The 17287-nt window shown below is 48.8% G+C and overlaps 1 protein-coding gene across 1 annotated transcript; it reads right to left on the bottom strand.

Annotated features, from left to right (window-relative positions):
* Positions 1-335: 335 nt before the first annotated feature.
* On the bottom strand, positions 336-17234 carry LOC124472111 (desmoplakin-like). Its single transcript, XM_047026731.1, is given in 25 exon segments — positions 336-2891; positions 2894-4121; positions 4682-6508; positions 6702-6800; positions 7075-7182; positions 7393-7476; positions 7570-7732; positions 7848-8041; positions 8205-8343; positions 8795-8976; positions 9173-9444; positions 10941-11127; positions 11495-11621; positions 11894-12048; positions 12223-12375; positions 12700-12825; positions 12965-13060; positions 13146-13250; positions 13572-13739; positions 13860-13919; positions 14159-14284; positions 15513-15651; positions 15756-15877; positions 16085-16169; positions 16848-17234. Coding segments are annotated over 25 exon segments (8172 nt in total). The 5' UTR covers positions 17081-17234; the 3' UTR covers positions 336-897.
* Positions 17235-17287: the final 53 nt, after the last annotated feature.

Here is a 17287-nt window from a genome sequence, read left to right as displayed (position 1 = left end):
ATAGATTTAATCAGAATCAGAAAGGGATTCATGTGCCATATAACAAATATGAATGCTTTCTGGACTGCAGAAAGCATTCATATTTTGGGGGGCTTCATATAAATGGGCAAAGTGATCTGTCCCAGTTCAATATTTACCTTACATGACGCATTATGTTCTCAAACTACAAACTACTAGCCATGAACATAGCTGTTCCGACTTCACTTTAGACAATGGATGGCTCTTAGCGCCCTCTATGGTTGAAAACTGATATTACATGTTCCATTTACAGCTGCAATGCCTCACATTTTCTTTATAAAAGTGAAGGTGCCAGGACATATTAAACCACCAGAATGTTACAGCCAATACATGTATTTATTTTCATTTAGCACTATATGATAATATTCTGTTTGATCATGAGAATGAAACATTTGACTTCCTTTTATAAATTTTAAAACATTTAACTCATTCTACTGCTTTTTTTTTCTTCTAATGAGAACGATTTGATGTATGTTATGGTAACAATAGTGACAAATTCAAAAGAAAAGCACAAAAGAAAAGGAAAAAACACAGTCGACTTCCACAGCAAGTAAATCAGCTAAGTTTAAATCAGATTAACTATTTAAAACCGTAAAGTTCCTTATTTCCAGATTTACAGTTTTTATCCTGCATAAGCATGACTTTAAATGAAGCATATCAGATATTAAAGTGGAAGATGTACGGAACACAAATGATATATTTCCCAATTAAAAACAATAACAAAACCCCATAAAATACCCTAGATCTGTTAAAGTAATATATTGCCATATGTATCCTTCCCTAACCAATATACTTAAAGAAACAGCAACGAAAGAAAAACAAGTCAAAACATTCAAGATCATCTCAGGTCTTCTGGCCCTCCCGATCCTCTCCTATCCATTAGGAGAGGGAGTTGTTGCTGAAGGACGTGCTATTCGTGGTGAAGCTGTAGCTAACCGAGGAGTAGTCCACACTGCCTCTGCGGGAGCCCGTCCTGGAGCCCACTCGGGATCCGGCCCTGGATCCGGAGCGAGAGCCTGGGTTGGACACGTTGTAGGGGCTGCTGATGCCCTTGGTGGACATGGAAGATGCCTGGAGCATCTTCATCTCATTGTTTTCTTCCACCATGCAGCTGTCCATGGCCTCCTTGTAAGAGATTTTCAGCTTGGTCTTGGGGCAGGTCAGATTCTTGAGGTGGTTCCTGGTGTCCTGGAGCTTCTGCGCCTCTCTGCCATCCAGCCAGCCCCTGCGGATGACTTCCTCAATCGTTACCCGCTTCCCGGTGCCAGGCTCCAGCAGCCCCCCTGTCAGGTACTGGAACTCCAGGAACCTCTGGCCAGCTTCATAAGGCAGCCACTTCTCCTTCATAGCTTCGGCAGCTGACATCTTCCTCTTGGTCTTCACGTCTTCAAAGCCAGTAAAGGCTTTCTGGGCAGGCTTTAGCTTGGAGGCCATGGCGTCGTCTATGATGCCCTGGTGCACAGCATCCTGCAGGGGGAGCCTCTGGCCGTTGGCAGGGTTGACAATGCCTCCAGTGCATGCCTGGGCCTCCAGCAGCCTCTGGGCAGTAATGGCGTCCACTAAACCCCTCCGCAACGCCTCGCTGATGGTGATCTTCTCCAGGGTCTCCGTGTCAAAGATGGCCGCCACGGGGCTATGGTCATCAAACATCTCTGCCGGGGAGAGGGTGATGGAGATACTATTGAAGCGTTTGCGGACCGTGGGAGAGGAGGGGCTGGCCTGGGAGGGGGTACCGCATGTCTCCACGTCCTCCGCGTTGCTGGCCGTGATTGACAGCTCTGTGCTGCTGGTTCGGCTGGTGATCATGTCAGCAAACTGGGGGAGGGTTAGGGTGCCGGCCCGGTACTGGTCCAGAGACCTCTGGCTGATGATCCCTTGATCCAGGGACTTCTGGATGTCGTACTGAGTGCCGGTTTTCCTGTCGACCACAACGAGACGCTCGGAGCCATTCGACTCTTTGATGGTGATCTCCTCCCATTCACATTCCTGCTCCGACAGGTCCAGGAAGGTGTCATAGTCGATGAGCTCCTTGTGGTAGGCCTCCCGCACCGTCATCTCTCTCCCAGTGTCAGGGTCCACGATGACCACCCGTCTTTTCCGCAGGATGTTGGTCTGGCTGTTCTCCTTGGGGGGCTGGGGCTTCTTCTTGTCTCTCAGAGGCAGGAGCACGAGACCCGTTTTGGGGTCTTTGATACACCTGTCCTTCAGCTGAAGATAGGTCAGGTTCTCGTGGGTGTTGGGGTCGAAGAAGCCCTTGGTGTCATCCCCCTCGTAGGTGAGGATGTCGTTCATCTCTTTGTCAAAGTAGCCCCTCTGGTATGCCACCTCCACGTCGATGCGGTGGTTCTCTTTGGGGTCAATGATGCCACCACTGGCTATCTGGGCCTCCAGCAGACGGATGCCATGGCCTTTCTCGATCAGTTCCTTCTCAATGGCCTGGAAGAGAGAGATGGTCTTCTCCGTGGCCGGATCTCGGTATCCCACTACGGCCCTCTCGGCTGACAGCAGCTTGTCCTTGAACTCTTTACCCACCAAGCCTCTCCTCCAGGCCTCGTCCACAGTTAGATAGAGGTTGTTGACTGGGTCGATCATGAAACCTGAGGCAGCCTGGGCCTCCAGGAGCTCCAGGGTGGTCCCTCGTCGGAGCAGGCCATCCTTCATGGCCTGGTAGAAGGGCATGATCCGGTTGTTGGCCTCGTCATAGATCCCGGCAATGCAGCTGGAGCCATGCAGATAGTTCTTGAGCTTGTCTTCAATGTCCTTGCTGGTGAGTTGGCCTTGGCTTAGCTTCTGGAAGTCGGCCTCGTCCAAGAGGTTGGAGTCGACCAAATCTCTCACAGACACCTCGCCTCGGAGGCCTTGCACGGTCATTTCTTCTCTGAAGCAGGGAGGAGGAGCAGACCTGACACTGGTTCTATCCTGCACTTAACCCTCAGATCACTGTAGCTGATCTTGTCCTTGGAGGTCGGGTCTACGTAGCAAGCGGGCTTCCTGTTCAGAGCCCTGTAGAGATCCTCGTCGATCAGGTTGCGGTCAAGGGCTAGATCTTTGGGCAGGTACACACTCAGGACGGGGTCCAGGATCCCACCGACAGACTCCTGGGCCTGTAGCAAACGGAGGGCCGTCTCTTTGTCCAGGCGGCCCTGCTTGAGGGCCTGTCCCACAGAGAGCAGCTTGCCAGTGTACGGATCCTTGAATCCTACGCTGGCTGCTTCAGCTGTCAAGAGGGCATCTCTGTCTTCTGTGTCGACCACCCCTCTGCTACAAGCCGTGTCCACCGACATCTTCTCATTGAACTTGGGGTCAATAATGTGTCCCGTTGCAGCTTGAGCTTCCAGCAGCATGAGGGCGCTGTCCGGCGTCAGCAGGTTCTTGGTCTTGGCTTCAGTGATGGACATCTTACCCTGGGGGCCTCCTGTCATGCCAGAGATGATGCCCGTGCCCTTCAGATGAAGCTGGATGTCTACGGTCACCTCCTCGACGGTCCTCTGGCCTTTCAGGAGCTGCTCCAGGGTGGCTTTACTGATGATGCCGCAGTCACACAGCTGGTGGGCCGTGACTTTGCGACGGACGCCTTCGAACACCAGCTTGCTGGGGTCCACGGTGGGGAGCTTCTCGTCCGTCTGGGTCTGTCTGCTCAGGGAGTCGGGCCTCTGCTGCAGCCTCTTCAGCTCCCTCTCCAGGGAGTCTCTCTTCAGGACCAGGGTCGACACCTCCATCTCCGAGCTCTGCAGCCGGTTGCGGTATTTGTCATCCACACTCCTCAGCTCCAACATCAACCTTTCCACCTCGCTTTTCAGGGAGCTCCGGCCCCGCTCCGCCTTTTCCCTATCCGAGTCGCTCTGTCTCATCTGGCCCTCCTTCAACTCGTACTGGCTCTTCCAGTAGGTGAAGTCCTTGCGCATGGTGTCGCTCTCTTCCTTGAGCCGCTGTTTGTTGCGCAGCTCTGTGTCCAGGGAGAGCTTAATACGGTTCAGCTCCTCTTCCAGACGGAGATGGCGACCCTTGTCCTGTTCCAGCAGTTTGAGTTTGGCAAGCAGGCTGTCTTTCTCGTGCAGCAGTGTAGTGTAGTGGTTCTGGGACTCCTGCACCATAATGGATGTCTGGGGAAAAACAGGCAAAGGACAGATTAGATGATAATACATTTGAGTTGGAAAGTTTTGTTTAGAACATCTCTTATGACATTTCACATTTTCTTTCCTATAGCAATGGTAAAGCAACATAGCAAAAAGTAGCTACACCTTTATAACACCTTATAGATTGTTAAGTAATGCCATTAGAGCATTTTATGAATAGCACTTTGTGTATCTTAGTAAAGGCATTTTCCCAAAAAAGCCCTTATCCAGAAGGCAGCAGAATAAACACGGTTAAGAAATGACCTATTATGTGAGAAATGTGCATTGTGTGATGCAGCGTCGGACGTAATCGTTTAGCAGTTAGTGAATTGGGTTGATGTGTAAACCAAGAGCATGCTTTTAACATAAGTGCAACGCAAACCATAGAATATCAAGTGATTCAAGAGTAAGATCATAAAAAGAAGTGAACAATTATTATTTGCAGATCAAATATTAGGAAACTTGTTTTCATCGTGATTTTCCTATACCCCATTTATCATGCAGAAATTAGTTGAAATGATACTGATCCCTTCAAACAAACTGGATACCTCAATGGACTGCTTTTGGATTTTGTCTATATCCGACTTTAGCTTTTCCCTCTCCTTGGTCAGGTCATTGATGATAGCCTGGAGGTCCAGAGTTCTCTTGTTGCTGCTCTGGAGCTGGATGTGCAGGGCTGAGATCTGTGAGGCGCTCTCCCCATCAACACTGTCCTTGCTCAGCCTCAGCTCATCCCTCTCCTGCCTGACTCCCCTCAGCTCCTCCTCCAGTCTCAGCCTCTCCTTAGTCAGGGTCTGGGTCAGGCTCTTCAGCTTCTCTATCTCCGTGGTGCTGTCATTCAGCAGGCGGCTCTTGTCTTCGATGGTCTTGCTGAGGCTCTCGTTGCGCAGGCTCACCTCCCTGACCCGGGCTTGCTCCTGGAGGAGCTGCTGCTGTAGGGCCTTCAGCTCAGCCGTCACCTGAGCCAGGCGCTCTGTGGTGATCTTGTGCTCCCTCAAGCTCTGGTCCAGGGCCACCTGGAGGGCTCGGAGGTCCTGTTCAAACTTCCTCCCTGACGTGGACACCTCCTCCTGCCTGGCCTTCAGGGTGTTGATGGTGGTGGTGTGTTCCCGGCAGCTCTGGGTCATCCTCTCAAGTTCCGCCTCCATCCTCTTCCTCCGGGTGAACTCCTCCTGGGTTTCCTTCTTGTGCTTCTCAACGTCAACCTGGAGTCCATCCACCAAGGTCTGCAGCTCCCGGATGCGGCCATGCAGCCTTTGGGCGTTCTGCTCAGTCTTGGTCCTCTCGTTGGTCTGCTTCTCCAGCTCAACTCGGACGAGGTGGATCTCCTGCTCAGACACCTTCAGCTTGTTGACCATCTCCAGGGTGGAGGCATGCCTGCTCTGTAGCTCCGCCTGGTTCTGTTTCAAACGCCCGATCTCCACCTCCAGGGCTCTCCTCCTGTTGGACTCCTCCTCCAGGCTGATGGTGAGCTGGCTGACCTTCCGGCCCTGCTCCTGGTTGCTTCTGGTAGCCTCCGCCAGGGTCTCCTTGTGTCTGAGCTCCATCTCCCCTCTCTGGTGGACCACAGTCTGCAGCTGCACCTCCAGTTCCGTGCGCCTCCTCGACTCCTGGGTCCCGGCTGACCTCTGCTGGAGGGCTTCCTCCTCAGCCTGCCTCCTCATCTCCTCAGTCTGGGTGACGGACAGCCTCAGCCTCCTCAGTTCCTCCTCCAGGTCGCGCTTCTCCGCCTGCGCCCTCTCGCACTGCAGCCTGAGCTCCGCCGCGTGGTCCTCCTTCTGGGCCGAGGTCTTCAGCACTGTGGTCTTGGTCACGTGGATCTCCGTCTCGTGCGATTGTTTGAGCTGACTAATCTCCTGGCTGCACTGGGTTCTTACCTTAGAGATCTCGGACTCTGCCCCTCGCCGGCGAGCCGCCTCCTCCTCTAGTTGCATCTTCAGCCTCTCCAGCTCACGCTCCTTGTCCTTCACTGCCTTCTCAAGGTCAATCTTCGACCAGTTGAGCTCGTCAAGCTCCTTCTGGCGCCGCCGCACGGCCGCCTCGTACTCCTCCTGCTGGCTGCTGTAGCGCTCCTCAGCCAGCCTCCTCTTCCTCTGCTCCTCGTCCAGCTGGAAGGTGAGGCGGGCCAGCTTGTCGCTGAGGTCTTTCACCTGGCTGCTGGTGCTGTCCAGGTTCTCACGGGCCACGTTCACCTGCATGACCGAGGTCCTCTTCACCTCCTCCATGGAGACGAGCTGTTCTTTGGACTGGCTCAGTTCCAGCTGGTAGCGGGACAGGGAGTCTTCGAGAGAGCGGTTTTTCTGGGTGCGGTCTTGGATGTCGTCCTTCAGTCTCCTCAGCTCTTCTTCCAGCAATTCAATCTTGGTGTTCCTGATCTGAGGGGAGAAAGAATAGGTTTGGCTAAGCACGGTAATGGGTTTTCCTACAGTCTAAAGACATAGTTCCCTGTATTGAGCTATACTGCATACTCCTTCAATTTGTCAATGTTTGCTTCTCCGCAGCTAAGGAAGACACCGTGGGTAGTGTAGTTGACGTAAATACGGTGTGCCATACAAACCGAGCGCTTACCTTTAGTTCCTCCATGTTCTTCAGCATGTCTCCCAGGTACTTGTAGTAGTCACCGGAGCGAGTCAGCAACTCGATGTAGCGAGACTGGAGATCAGCCGCCTAGTCAGGGCAGAATCAGTACGTCAACACAAACAGCCAGAATTTCACATGACAATACGTTCACGAGGGGGCTGAAACGGGAATCCCTGCCAACTGTGTCCATGGGATTATCGAAAGGCTAAACGACCGAGCCAAAAGGCATGGATTAACAAATGAGGATTAACAAGGTATCGCAGTCGTTTTTCCCGGGCATTCATGACACCGCTGGAGTCGTGATGTCATTTGGCGGCATTGCCAGTGTAAAGACCCGTCCAGGTCCACCATGCCCCCCTACCTCTTCTCTGACTGCCGTGGCAGGAGACTGCAGCATGGTTCTCTTGATAGGGATGTTGAGGAGAGTCTCCAGGCCAGCACTGTAGGAGGCCAGCTGCAGCTCATAGTCCTATCAAAGAGTCAGCACCACAGACATGAAATGTTGTGTTTTTACGTGCGTGGGTTATATGTTAACAATGTACTGCATGTACGTTTTTCACGTTTATGTTTTCAATTGTGTCGTTTACATATACAGGAGTGTAATACATGATATGTGTGTCTAGTATCATATACAATATTTAAATCCAGTCCAATAACTTAGTCCAAGACTCCTAATCACCTTTATGGAGGCAGCACAGGTGTCGGCCTCCTTCTGAACATCCTCCACTTTCTCCTTCTTCCCTTTAATCTCGCTGTGAAGCGCCTGGCCAAAAGAACACCAGAAAGACGTTTGTCAAGTGCTCGAAATCAATAGGTCTGGGCCCACAGAGAGAGTGTGGATGTTTCTAAAGCGTACCTTCTGCTGGTTGAGATGCTCCATGAGGACCTGGATGTCGGTGAACTTGGTGGTCTGCAGCGTGTCCTGGCGCTTCTTGGCGCTGTCGACCCACTGGTCCAGGTTTGAGCTGCTCTGCTTGAAGTGACTCAGCTGTTTCTCCTGCTTCTCCAGGTCCCACACCCTGAGGAGCAGCGAGAGGAGGAGGGTAAGTGTTAACAAGCTGTGTTACTGTGTGTGTGTGTGTGTGTGTGTGTGTGTGTGTAAGCCTATCTGTGCAGAGATCGAAATACCCGTACCTGCTGTCGATCTGAGTTTGGATGCGGCGCCAGCGGTCGGTCATCTGACCCACCAGTTCTGAATATTTGGACAGATCCACGTCACACTTGTGGAAGGACTGGGAGATCAGGGCGTTGCAGTGCACTGCCTTGGCCAGGTTGGAGTCTATCGCTGTCAGAAGGTCTCTCTTTTGTTCCAAATCTGATTTCATTTGCTAAAGTGAAATAAGAACAGGTACAATATGAGATATATATATATATACACACAAAGACACTGATTCACAACTTTGATAACATAAATAGATAAAATCACATCTCAAATTTAACCTCTAAGTAAACATGGTATCTCTCTGTGTTCTGACTGGGTGCGTGTCTGACCTTCAGAGTGTTGCGGTAGCGGTCCACCTCGTTGAGGTCCAGGGAGGTGGTCTCCTTCTCAGTCAGACGAGCCTCATGGACCTTGATGACATCCTCAGCCTTTAAAATACTCTGGAGCAAGGCCCTCAGAGCTATAAGTCTGGACAACACAACAGCACAAAGGGTAAAGAAAATGTTACACAACAAAACACATTGTTTACAATGTTTTCCTTCTCAAAACACGGTATCTGACATAAAATATTAACTACTACCCATGATCTACTTAAAAAATTAAAAATAAAATATTGACAATGCTGTATTTGGCAGAATTTTCATTATTCATCTTATGTAATGTGATATTTTATTTATAATATTCGTAAATTATTTTATTCCTTAACATTAAGTTGCTCAGAACTCAAATCTCTCCAAGCAGATGTGCAGTATTAGCATTTTAAAACACTTTCCCCTTAGTGGATCCCTTTGTTTTGGATTGAGTAGGATTGAGTAGGACTTATACTTGTCGTTCTATCACAGCACAGCACAATGATCTATCAGCTCCTTTTCTCTGTGGTATTCAGGACTAGCCTGAGGCTGGTTGCTAATGTTGTTACCTCTGTTGGTAGGCAGATGACAGGCCCTGAAGGTCTCCTAGTTTCTGGTTGAGGACCTCGAGCTCGGAGCGCAGGAACTTGGCCTGCTCCGAGTCAGCTGCAGCTCCCTCCAGCTGCCTCAAGATCTTCTCTCTCAGCCTTAGGTACTCGTCACGGATAGCATCCAGGTCTCCATGCATACCCTGGTACGACAACAACAAGATTTAGCTTTGAACATTGTGATCTGTTCATAGAAAGAGTGGGCTTCGTCAAAATAGTTGCTAGACAGGTACAGAACAGTTATACAACACTGAACTCTTGTCAGAGCAGTTCTGTTAACAGCAAATTTTAAGAGCCATATGCCTTCAAGTGAAACTAGTAGGAACTGCAGTTCCATACCTCCAACTTGAGGATGCGCTGTGAGCACTCCTGCACACTGTTCTCGCCCAGAGGAACGTGAAGGTGCTGACTGAGGCCTGACTCGGCCAGCTCCAGCCTGCGTCTGAGCGCGTTCAGTTCACCAAGCAGGGTCACGCTCAGGGCCGAGCTGGGGGCGGGAGTCTGGATGGTCGTCTTGGAAACGGTCGTCTTGGTGGTACTCTTGGCGGTCTCCGCCTGGATGGGCTTGGACGTACTGGGCTTGATCACTTCCACGTTGGTGGCAGAGGCATCTGTGGGGGACACTTGGGTTTAACATTGCTCCTCGAAACTAAAGATTGACAAACGGGTTTATTTTGCACCAATAGGCTCGTTTGGGGGGAGGGATGGCATTTCTTGAAGTAACATCTGAGATAGCGCCTGTGACATTACATATACTTACGCATCACAAATACTATTAATAACAAGCAGCAATGGCGGATTCCTCCTCAAATGTTGTAAAATGTAGATGTTAACGACAAAGGTATTGTAAAAGCACATCTCAACCTGCAGAATACTAAATGACTGCTAAAACCAGAATTGAACCACCAGCCTCAGCGTTACATATGCTACGTACTAGCAAACTGAGCCACAGGCACTATCATGCTTGGAAAGGGTGATTGCGTGAGTACACTGAGTGACTAACGTGAATGGGACTACGCAGTGTCCGATGCAGTCTCACGCTATCATTCAAAATACAACTTTTACACACATGATTCAAGAAATTTGATATGCTGACTAGATGTAGCATAATCTTATCTACAAAAAAAATAGTTCTGGCTCTTTTTGTGTCGTAATCCCCTCAGAGTGATACATTACCATTATTATTATTACTTTATACAGCTATACTACAAGGCAGCTAGATACTATGGTGTACCTGGCTTCCTTTGCAGTGGCTCACAGTCTCTCTAAACAGAGAATCATTGTCATGACGGACTCATAGGCTGTGGCTGGATTTGAACCTCTGACCTGATACTTCACAGGACACCGTCTTATCTTTGTGAGCTAATCACAGTTCTGGTAATTGCCACGTTCAGTTACTGTATAAAAAATAAGCTGTGTCTCCTGTGGCAGGCATTGTTTGTACTTCAGGGTGATGTAATCTTGAAGCAAGTCAGGCTTGAAAAACCATCAGTCAGAATTATCTTTGATTTATTGACACATAGGTATTGATGAGATTTACATGAATCCACCCCTTTCAGCCATTTTGTAATGTATTTTTCTAAATAAAGTTTGTTATAGATGTATCGTACACATCTATAACAAATTTTAAGTCAATTGGACCTATGATTCATGAGTTTTGAAGGTTGTGTGAAATATGGTCTGTACAAGAAAATACATAAGTCTGAAGTTATGGGTCCTTGAGGCTTGTTTGTTCCCCATGAGGAACGAGGCATGTACTCCAAGATCTGAAGCAATGGGGTAGATATTCCATCCCTTTTGGGCGTGGCCTGTTGCGCCCCTTGAGGTCAAATGTGGCCCATTCTTGGTATGGAGGTACCCACTGACCTGACGTATCGTTGTGCCACATTAGAAAATGTGTGACCCATAACTTTTTGAGGTATAGTGGCGCAAGGAAAATACAAATTATAATAAGAATACCAACGATTACAGTAGGGTTCCTTTTACCGGAGGAATCCTAACTACTACAATACCTGTGTAAAGTAATTTTCAACTGGCGAAAGTAAAAAAAAAGAAAAGTTGACTGTATCTCAGTATAAGCTAGCAACAGGATGACCGGTTCACTCACTGTAAGCAGGCAGTTGGATCACCAGAGTGTCGTAGTGGCTCTGGGCCCCTGAGTACTGGCCCTCGATGTTCCTCTTCTCTTCCTCGCCGAACATCTCAGAGCCCTGGCTGTTGCGAAGGAACTCCTGGAAGTGGGTCTCCAGATTCTTGATGATGATGCGGTACTCATCAGGACGCATCTTAGACAGCTGGTGGGAAGGGAGGGGGGGGGGGGGAGAGGTCAGGGTTGAAGACAGACTGGGCTGTAGGTGATGTGTTTGACAACCCACAAGAGGGAATCCAATGATGGGTCTAATTAGAACAGGGGTCTCCTGGCAGGTAGCTCTCCAGGTAGAGGGTTGAAGACCCCTGAATCAGAACTTTGCCTTGTCAGTCACCGGTCTTAACGACAAACTGAGATTTCCAAATTGTAACGGCTAGTCTGAGGTAGAAGTAACTTGTTTACAATGACAGAACATGTCTCGTCCAGTAAACTCCCATTCTGATCGGCTGCTTTTTGGACAACCATATAAAGTGTTGGACAGCAAATGAAGTTTTGGCATAGGACAGCCTTACCATAGACAGAGTCAGGGAGTTGATGTGGTTGATGTCTTTAACACAAAACTGCCAGGAGATGAGACTCTTAATGTTGATGTACAGCTGGTTCCAGATGCTCATGATGGCATCATAATACTGGTAGTTCCTGGAGAGCATGACAAGAGACATCACTCGGAGCCATCGAAGCCACAATAGTCACTGTACAGTTCTACAATTTAACCACTCTCATTCTAGACATACTGTAGTCTATTCTCAACTGTCAATCAGGCCCTGGAGAGAAGGGTTTCTCATTTTCAAAGGTCTTATTGATTCAGCCTAGCTTTACTGATGCTTTATTAGAGATTTTCTCTGGAAGAAAGGATTTACTGGCTAGACAGGGCCCAGGGCCAAGAGCTTGGGGAGGAGGAGGGATCTTACTTGTTGGCAAGGCCGATGGTGAGGGGGTTGGGAGGGGGGATGAGCAGACACACAGAGGGGATCAACATTTCCAGACCTCCCGGACCTGTCACGTGCCACTTGCTACGCTGGGAGTTGTCCTTCAGAATGCCCTCGTCTCCTTTCAAGATCCCTTTCTGTAGAACGCGCACACACACACAAACATTTTAATGGATGGAATATTGCCCTGTTTGGCAATATTGCCTGTTTTCCCCAGCAAAGCATGTACTTTAATGTGTGGTTGTGCTTTATGTGTGTGTGTGTGTGTGTGTGTGTATACATATATAGGTGTGTGTGTGTGTGTGTCTGACCTGGTCTTGTTTGAATTCACACAGGGCTTTTACAATGACCGGACTGTTGCTCTTCTCCTCAGCATTGCGTGGCTTTAGTCTGACGATGCTCTTGGACTTGTTTTCCAAGGACTGAACCTGTCTCTTGTTCTCCACGATCCTCTCCTTCTCTCTCTGTGGTCACGTGGGCACACAGGACAGGGGTTTTTTATGAAAAGATGGCCACTGCACGTCCAGAGGGACTACGACGCTAGACTAGGTTCGCAAGCACCCGAGCCATTTGCAAATATGGCATTAGAATATCATTTTCATAAATTGATACTCGCATATCTCGTTTGGTGTCACAAGCATGGTCACAAAAGAACACATCGAAAAATACACGGCACACAGTCGAAACTCGTATTTAAATGGTTGTTTACCTAGAAATCTGGGAAGGGTAATGTGTTTCAAACAAGATGGAAGAGTTGTATGTGTTGGACCAGGTGTGGCGTACTCTACCTCCAGGTTATTCAGAAGCTCTGTGAGGTTCTCCAGGGGGGTGTTTTTGTCACAGGTGAACTTCTTGCGGATGTTCTCGTGTTCCCTCTGCAGCTTTGAATACGTTTCGTTGGCCTCCTTGAAGAACTGAATATGGAAACAGTCATGAATGAGTATGTCAAGTATAAAAATGCACGCATGTGTGTGTAGGTGTTTGCGTTTTCACACGCTTATGCCTGAGTGCATGGGTGGTTGTCTGCGTGCGTGTGTTTCTGTTCTTCTTCACCTGGCTGTAAGCAGCATTTTCCTTCAGATGGACGTGGATGCACTTGGTGATTTGAAGAAGCCAGCTCCATTGGGTCTGCAGAGTGTCCATGTAGGCCTAAGAAACAAACCCCACACTTAGCATAACACCGCTAGCACGACGCTACACTGGAGATCTCTAGCCAAACGAGAGCAGGCCCCACCTCAATCTTGTCGTAGGCTGGGTGGTTGTTCTTCAGCAGACCGTCCACCTTGGTCTTCAGCTTGTTTAAATCCTTCTCCTTCACCTCCAGATCTCTCATTAGCCTCTAAAATAGAAAGAGTGCATGATAAGATCATGTCGCTAACATGGGCTTGTTAAGATTAGCAAATCGAGGCTACACACATTCTCCACCACTGTTATCACTAGCACCTTACGTTCTCAGTGTCGCATTTTATGAGACTTTTGCTAACACAAAATCCATATATCGGACTTGTCACCAGAAGAGCTTTGGGCTCAACCCAAGGACGAAGTCTTGGGGAGGAAGCAAAGTCTTCACAAACACACTGACTGACTTATTGATGATGTAGACCTTCTAGAATCTACCCAGACTTTTAGAAGGACTCTGTCTGTCCACCCAGCGCCTTACAGAGTAGCTCTCCTGCTTCTTGGGGATGTAGACGTCGATGTTCTTGTCTCCCCAGTCAAACACCAGCTCCTCCTCCTCACGCTCGTTCACCCACATGATGGCGTGGGAGATCTCCTCGATGATTCCCTGCAGCTCTCGAAGCTGGTCAGTACGACTGGAGGACATTTTCTGGATGTGGGGATGAAACAGACAAGGCTTATCGAATGTGGAAACCTTTTCTTAAGTGACTGTACTGTGAGCAGGGGGAAAATGATGTTGAAAATGAAATTCGAGTGACAGCTAACTGACCTGCAATCCGCCCCATTCCTGCTCCAAGGCATGGAGGCCAGCCTTATCATTCATCTTAAACTGATGAGAAAACATGCATATGAGATAAGGACCCTGAGGTGATAACGAAAATGGTGTTCGAGCAAAAGACAAATCAAGAGGCCATGGAGTGAGGGCAGAGTGGGGAAAGAATCAAATACTTCAAATACTTATCACCGCCGAACACAACCAATGGGGTCACTCCGAGACAATTCAAACACCAGGGAGACTAAAGCAAATGCTTTCGAAAAATATTCGAACCAATTGTGCCGGCTACCTACCAGTTTCTCTCTGGCCTGCTCCAGCTCGTAACTCCTCTGGATGGTGCTGTGGTACTTGTTGTGGCTGATGATCTGCTGCTCGATGCTGGACGCGTCCTCGCCCCACGGGGACATCTCGATCAGGCGCTGCGGAGGACACAGGGGAGGGACGGTCATGAAGACGTTGACACGTAGGAAAAGGGTGCCACACATACACAGACACATGCAGACATGCACACACAGACACTCACACAAATGTGTTAATGACACCATCTACGAGAGCAACGTCAATTGCTCCGGCAACCATTTTGTTTTCGTTTTTTCGGGGGTGTTTTAAAGACCTTGGCTGCTGCAGTCGTTGTCGATCTTCTCCCTGGCCTCTAGGTGTCAGTGCATACTCATGAACTAATCCCACTGTCAGTCCATCAGGCAGCAGCAGGAAACTATTCCAAGTATTCCCTTTAGCCAAAGTTCACAGCACTCAGCTTTGATAAGACCCAGAAACCACCCGCAACCAGTTCCTCCCCTGCACCCTCCCTTTTTTCTTTGTTTTCTCACCACTCCCTTTCCTCTACATGGCTGTCACATGCATAATATCAGTCTGGGCAGTTTGTCTGTAGGAGAGAAGACACTTTGACCTGACTTGAAGTTGCATTAGCAGTCTGAATTATGGTTTTAGCCAGGAGTCTGCAGAGTGTCTCTAACAGGAGAAACAAGGTCAGCGGAGAGAGGGTGGGATAGGAGGACAGAGAGGGGGCAAAGAAAAAGAAAGAGATGAAGGGGGGAGAGATAAAACAAACAAAACAACTGAATAGAGGGAAGAAGAGAGATACTGATAGTAGGAGGGACGCATGCGTGTGTGAAAGAAAGGAATGGCAGGGAGTGGTGACAGAGTGGTGAGTGAGCAAGGAGAGTGGCCAAACTACCACAGAACCACAGTCAGTGGAGGGGGTCATATATTACTCTTCTCTCTCTTTGTCTCCCTCTGTCACACGTTTTCTCTGGCCTACGTGTTTGTTTGTTTTTCCCTTCCCACCCCACCCTTCTCCACCTCCTCCCCCTTGTTCAGACTTTTGGCCGTGTAATCAGATGGGGTGTGTCACAGCAAGTCAGAATATGTATAAGCTTAGTGTTAGTGGACTGACTACCCTGTGTACGACGACACTCTCGACTACACTCTCTCTCACACAAGCCAAACCCGTTGACCTCACAGAAGGTTGTGAGCCTGTAGGCAGTGAATGTCAGAGAAAAGGAGTTGGACTTCCAGGAGGATGCAGTCATCCAGACACTCTCTCCTCCCTCCTCCTCTGCACCCCAGGGGGGCTGAGAGGAGACATTGCTTGACACCAGACACCAGGGGAAGTTTAGAGCTCACCTTCTGTTGAGCAATCCAAGACATGGCGTCGGTGAAGCTCCTCCCACGTTCTTCCCTCGAACCGCTTAATTTCTGCCTCTGGATTGTCCCTGTGATGGCTGACTGGAGTCCTCTATGCACTCCCTGTAAATGGTCGATGCTGGTGGGAGGGGGGAGATGGTCACTTGGTCTAGCTCTCAATTTAAGTCACCTTTCTTTTTCTCCCCACTTAACTCACACACACACACACACACACAAGCTTACCTCCTGAAGAGGCTGTCATTAGGATGGTGCATGTGGTGCAGCTCCTGGGCGCAGCCTTTCATCTGCACCAGGCTCTCAGCAGCCATGCTCAGTAGCTGGTCCACCTCCATCGCTGAACCCCCCTAGGACACAACAACAACACTGGTCGGTCAGCCAACACACGCCACATACATTGGCGCGGCGCGCACACGCTCATACGCTCGTACGCTCGTACGCTGTACGGACTGCACGACGCGTGAGATCCACACGTGCACGTTATCGCTTTGTGCTTGAGTGTGAATGCATGTGTGTGTGTCAGAGCGTCTGGCTTTCACTCGCAGCGCTCTTACCTTCTCGAGAATCATCTGAGCTGTATGGAGGTACTCCTGACAGTTGCCCTGCAGGTATACAGCTCTGCTCTGGATGTTCTGCACACTAAACAAGACAAGTTGAGTGATGGTTCACCATGCAAAACTGTTTTTGTAAAACTATAGTAAACATTTGTTTACAACTATTTTAAGTTCAAAGCGTCTTTGCAGTATGTACTGGCATATCAGGGATGGACTAGCTAAATGTTGATAAAAACGCTGTCTGAATGAAAAAGTCACTGAATGGAATAAACAACAAATGCCACTCTCAACAATCCACTCAGTGGCATCTGAGATACAAACAACAGCAAGTATTATTCAAACCTTATTCTGAATCATGGTAAGTGAAAAACAGAGGTTGGTTAGGGCTGTGTCTATCGAGAGGTTTCAAATTATTTCCGCTCTTGAAGACAACCCAAATTGGATCCCAGAACCTGCTGGCTCTGATTCAAGAGATTGGGTAAGAATGTTCTGACTACAGTAATGCATTTCAGGTTTTAACAGGATACATAACAATCACTCAACAGAACTCTTGATGGTATCCATATTTGTTGATCTTCATATTAAGCGTAAGACATTCACCATACAGATTTTAATAAATGCTCATCGATCAACCCAACTTTATCTCTGTAATTGATAGTTCTAGTGACAGGCCATGGTAAACGCTGAGTTGTAAATAGTTTTCATTTGACGTTCTTATAGTAGACAATGTAGTAGAAATATTATTATCTACGCAGGTGCTTACCTTGCCCCTTGAGCTCCACCACCACCACCACCACCACCTCCTCCTCCTCCCATGGACGTTTTCGAGAATGTATAGTTGTAATTGTCCACATGCGGAGTTTGGAATCCGTTGCCCCCAAAGACTGAACCGCCGTCTATCCTGGGACCGGTAAAACTGGCACTTGCGAGGTCTGGTCGAGAACTACTTCTCCGACCCATTGTCGTAAGTTTCGATTGAGACCCGTACATGCTCATTTTTTTCCAGTTTGTGATGTTCAGATCTTAAAAGTAAATTGCTAAAGAGTATCCCGTCTTCCGAAAGGGAGAAGGACACACTACATTCACCGTCTCAACCTTCTCTGTCGCAGATATTTCTCTCTAGGTAGTCTACTGTCAACATACGGAACAGACTAAGGACGCCTTTGGATAGGCAGAAAACCACACCTTGTGTTTTCCACGCCC

Source organism: Hypomesus transpacificus, chromosome 10 (genome assembly GCF_021917145.1).
Source record: "Hypomesus transpacificus isolate Combined female chromosome 10, fHypTra1, whole genome shotgun sequence".
NCBI classification, from domain to species: Eukaryota; Metazoa; Chordata; class Actinopteri; order Osmeriformes; family Osmeridae; genus Hypomesus; species Hypomesus transpacificus.
Note: the sequence above shows the minus strand (reverse complement) of the source record. Positions and strands in the feature narration are given on the sequence as shown.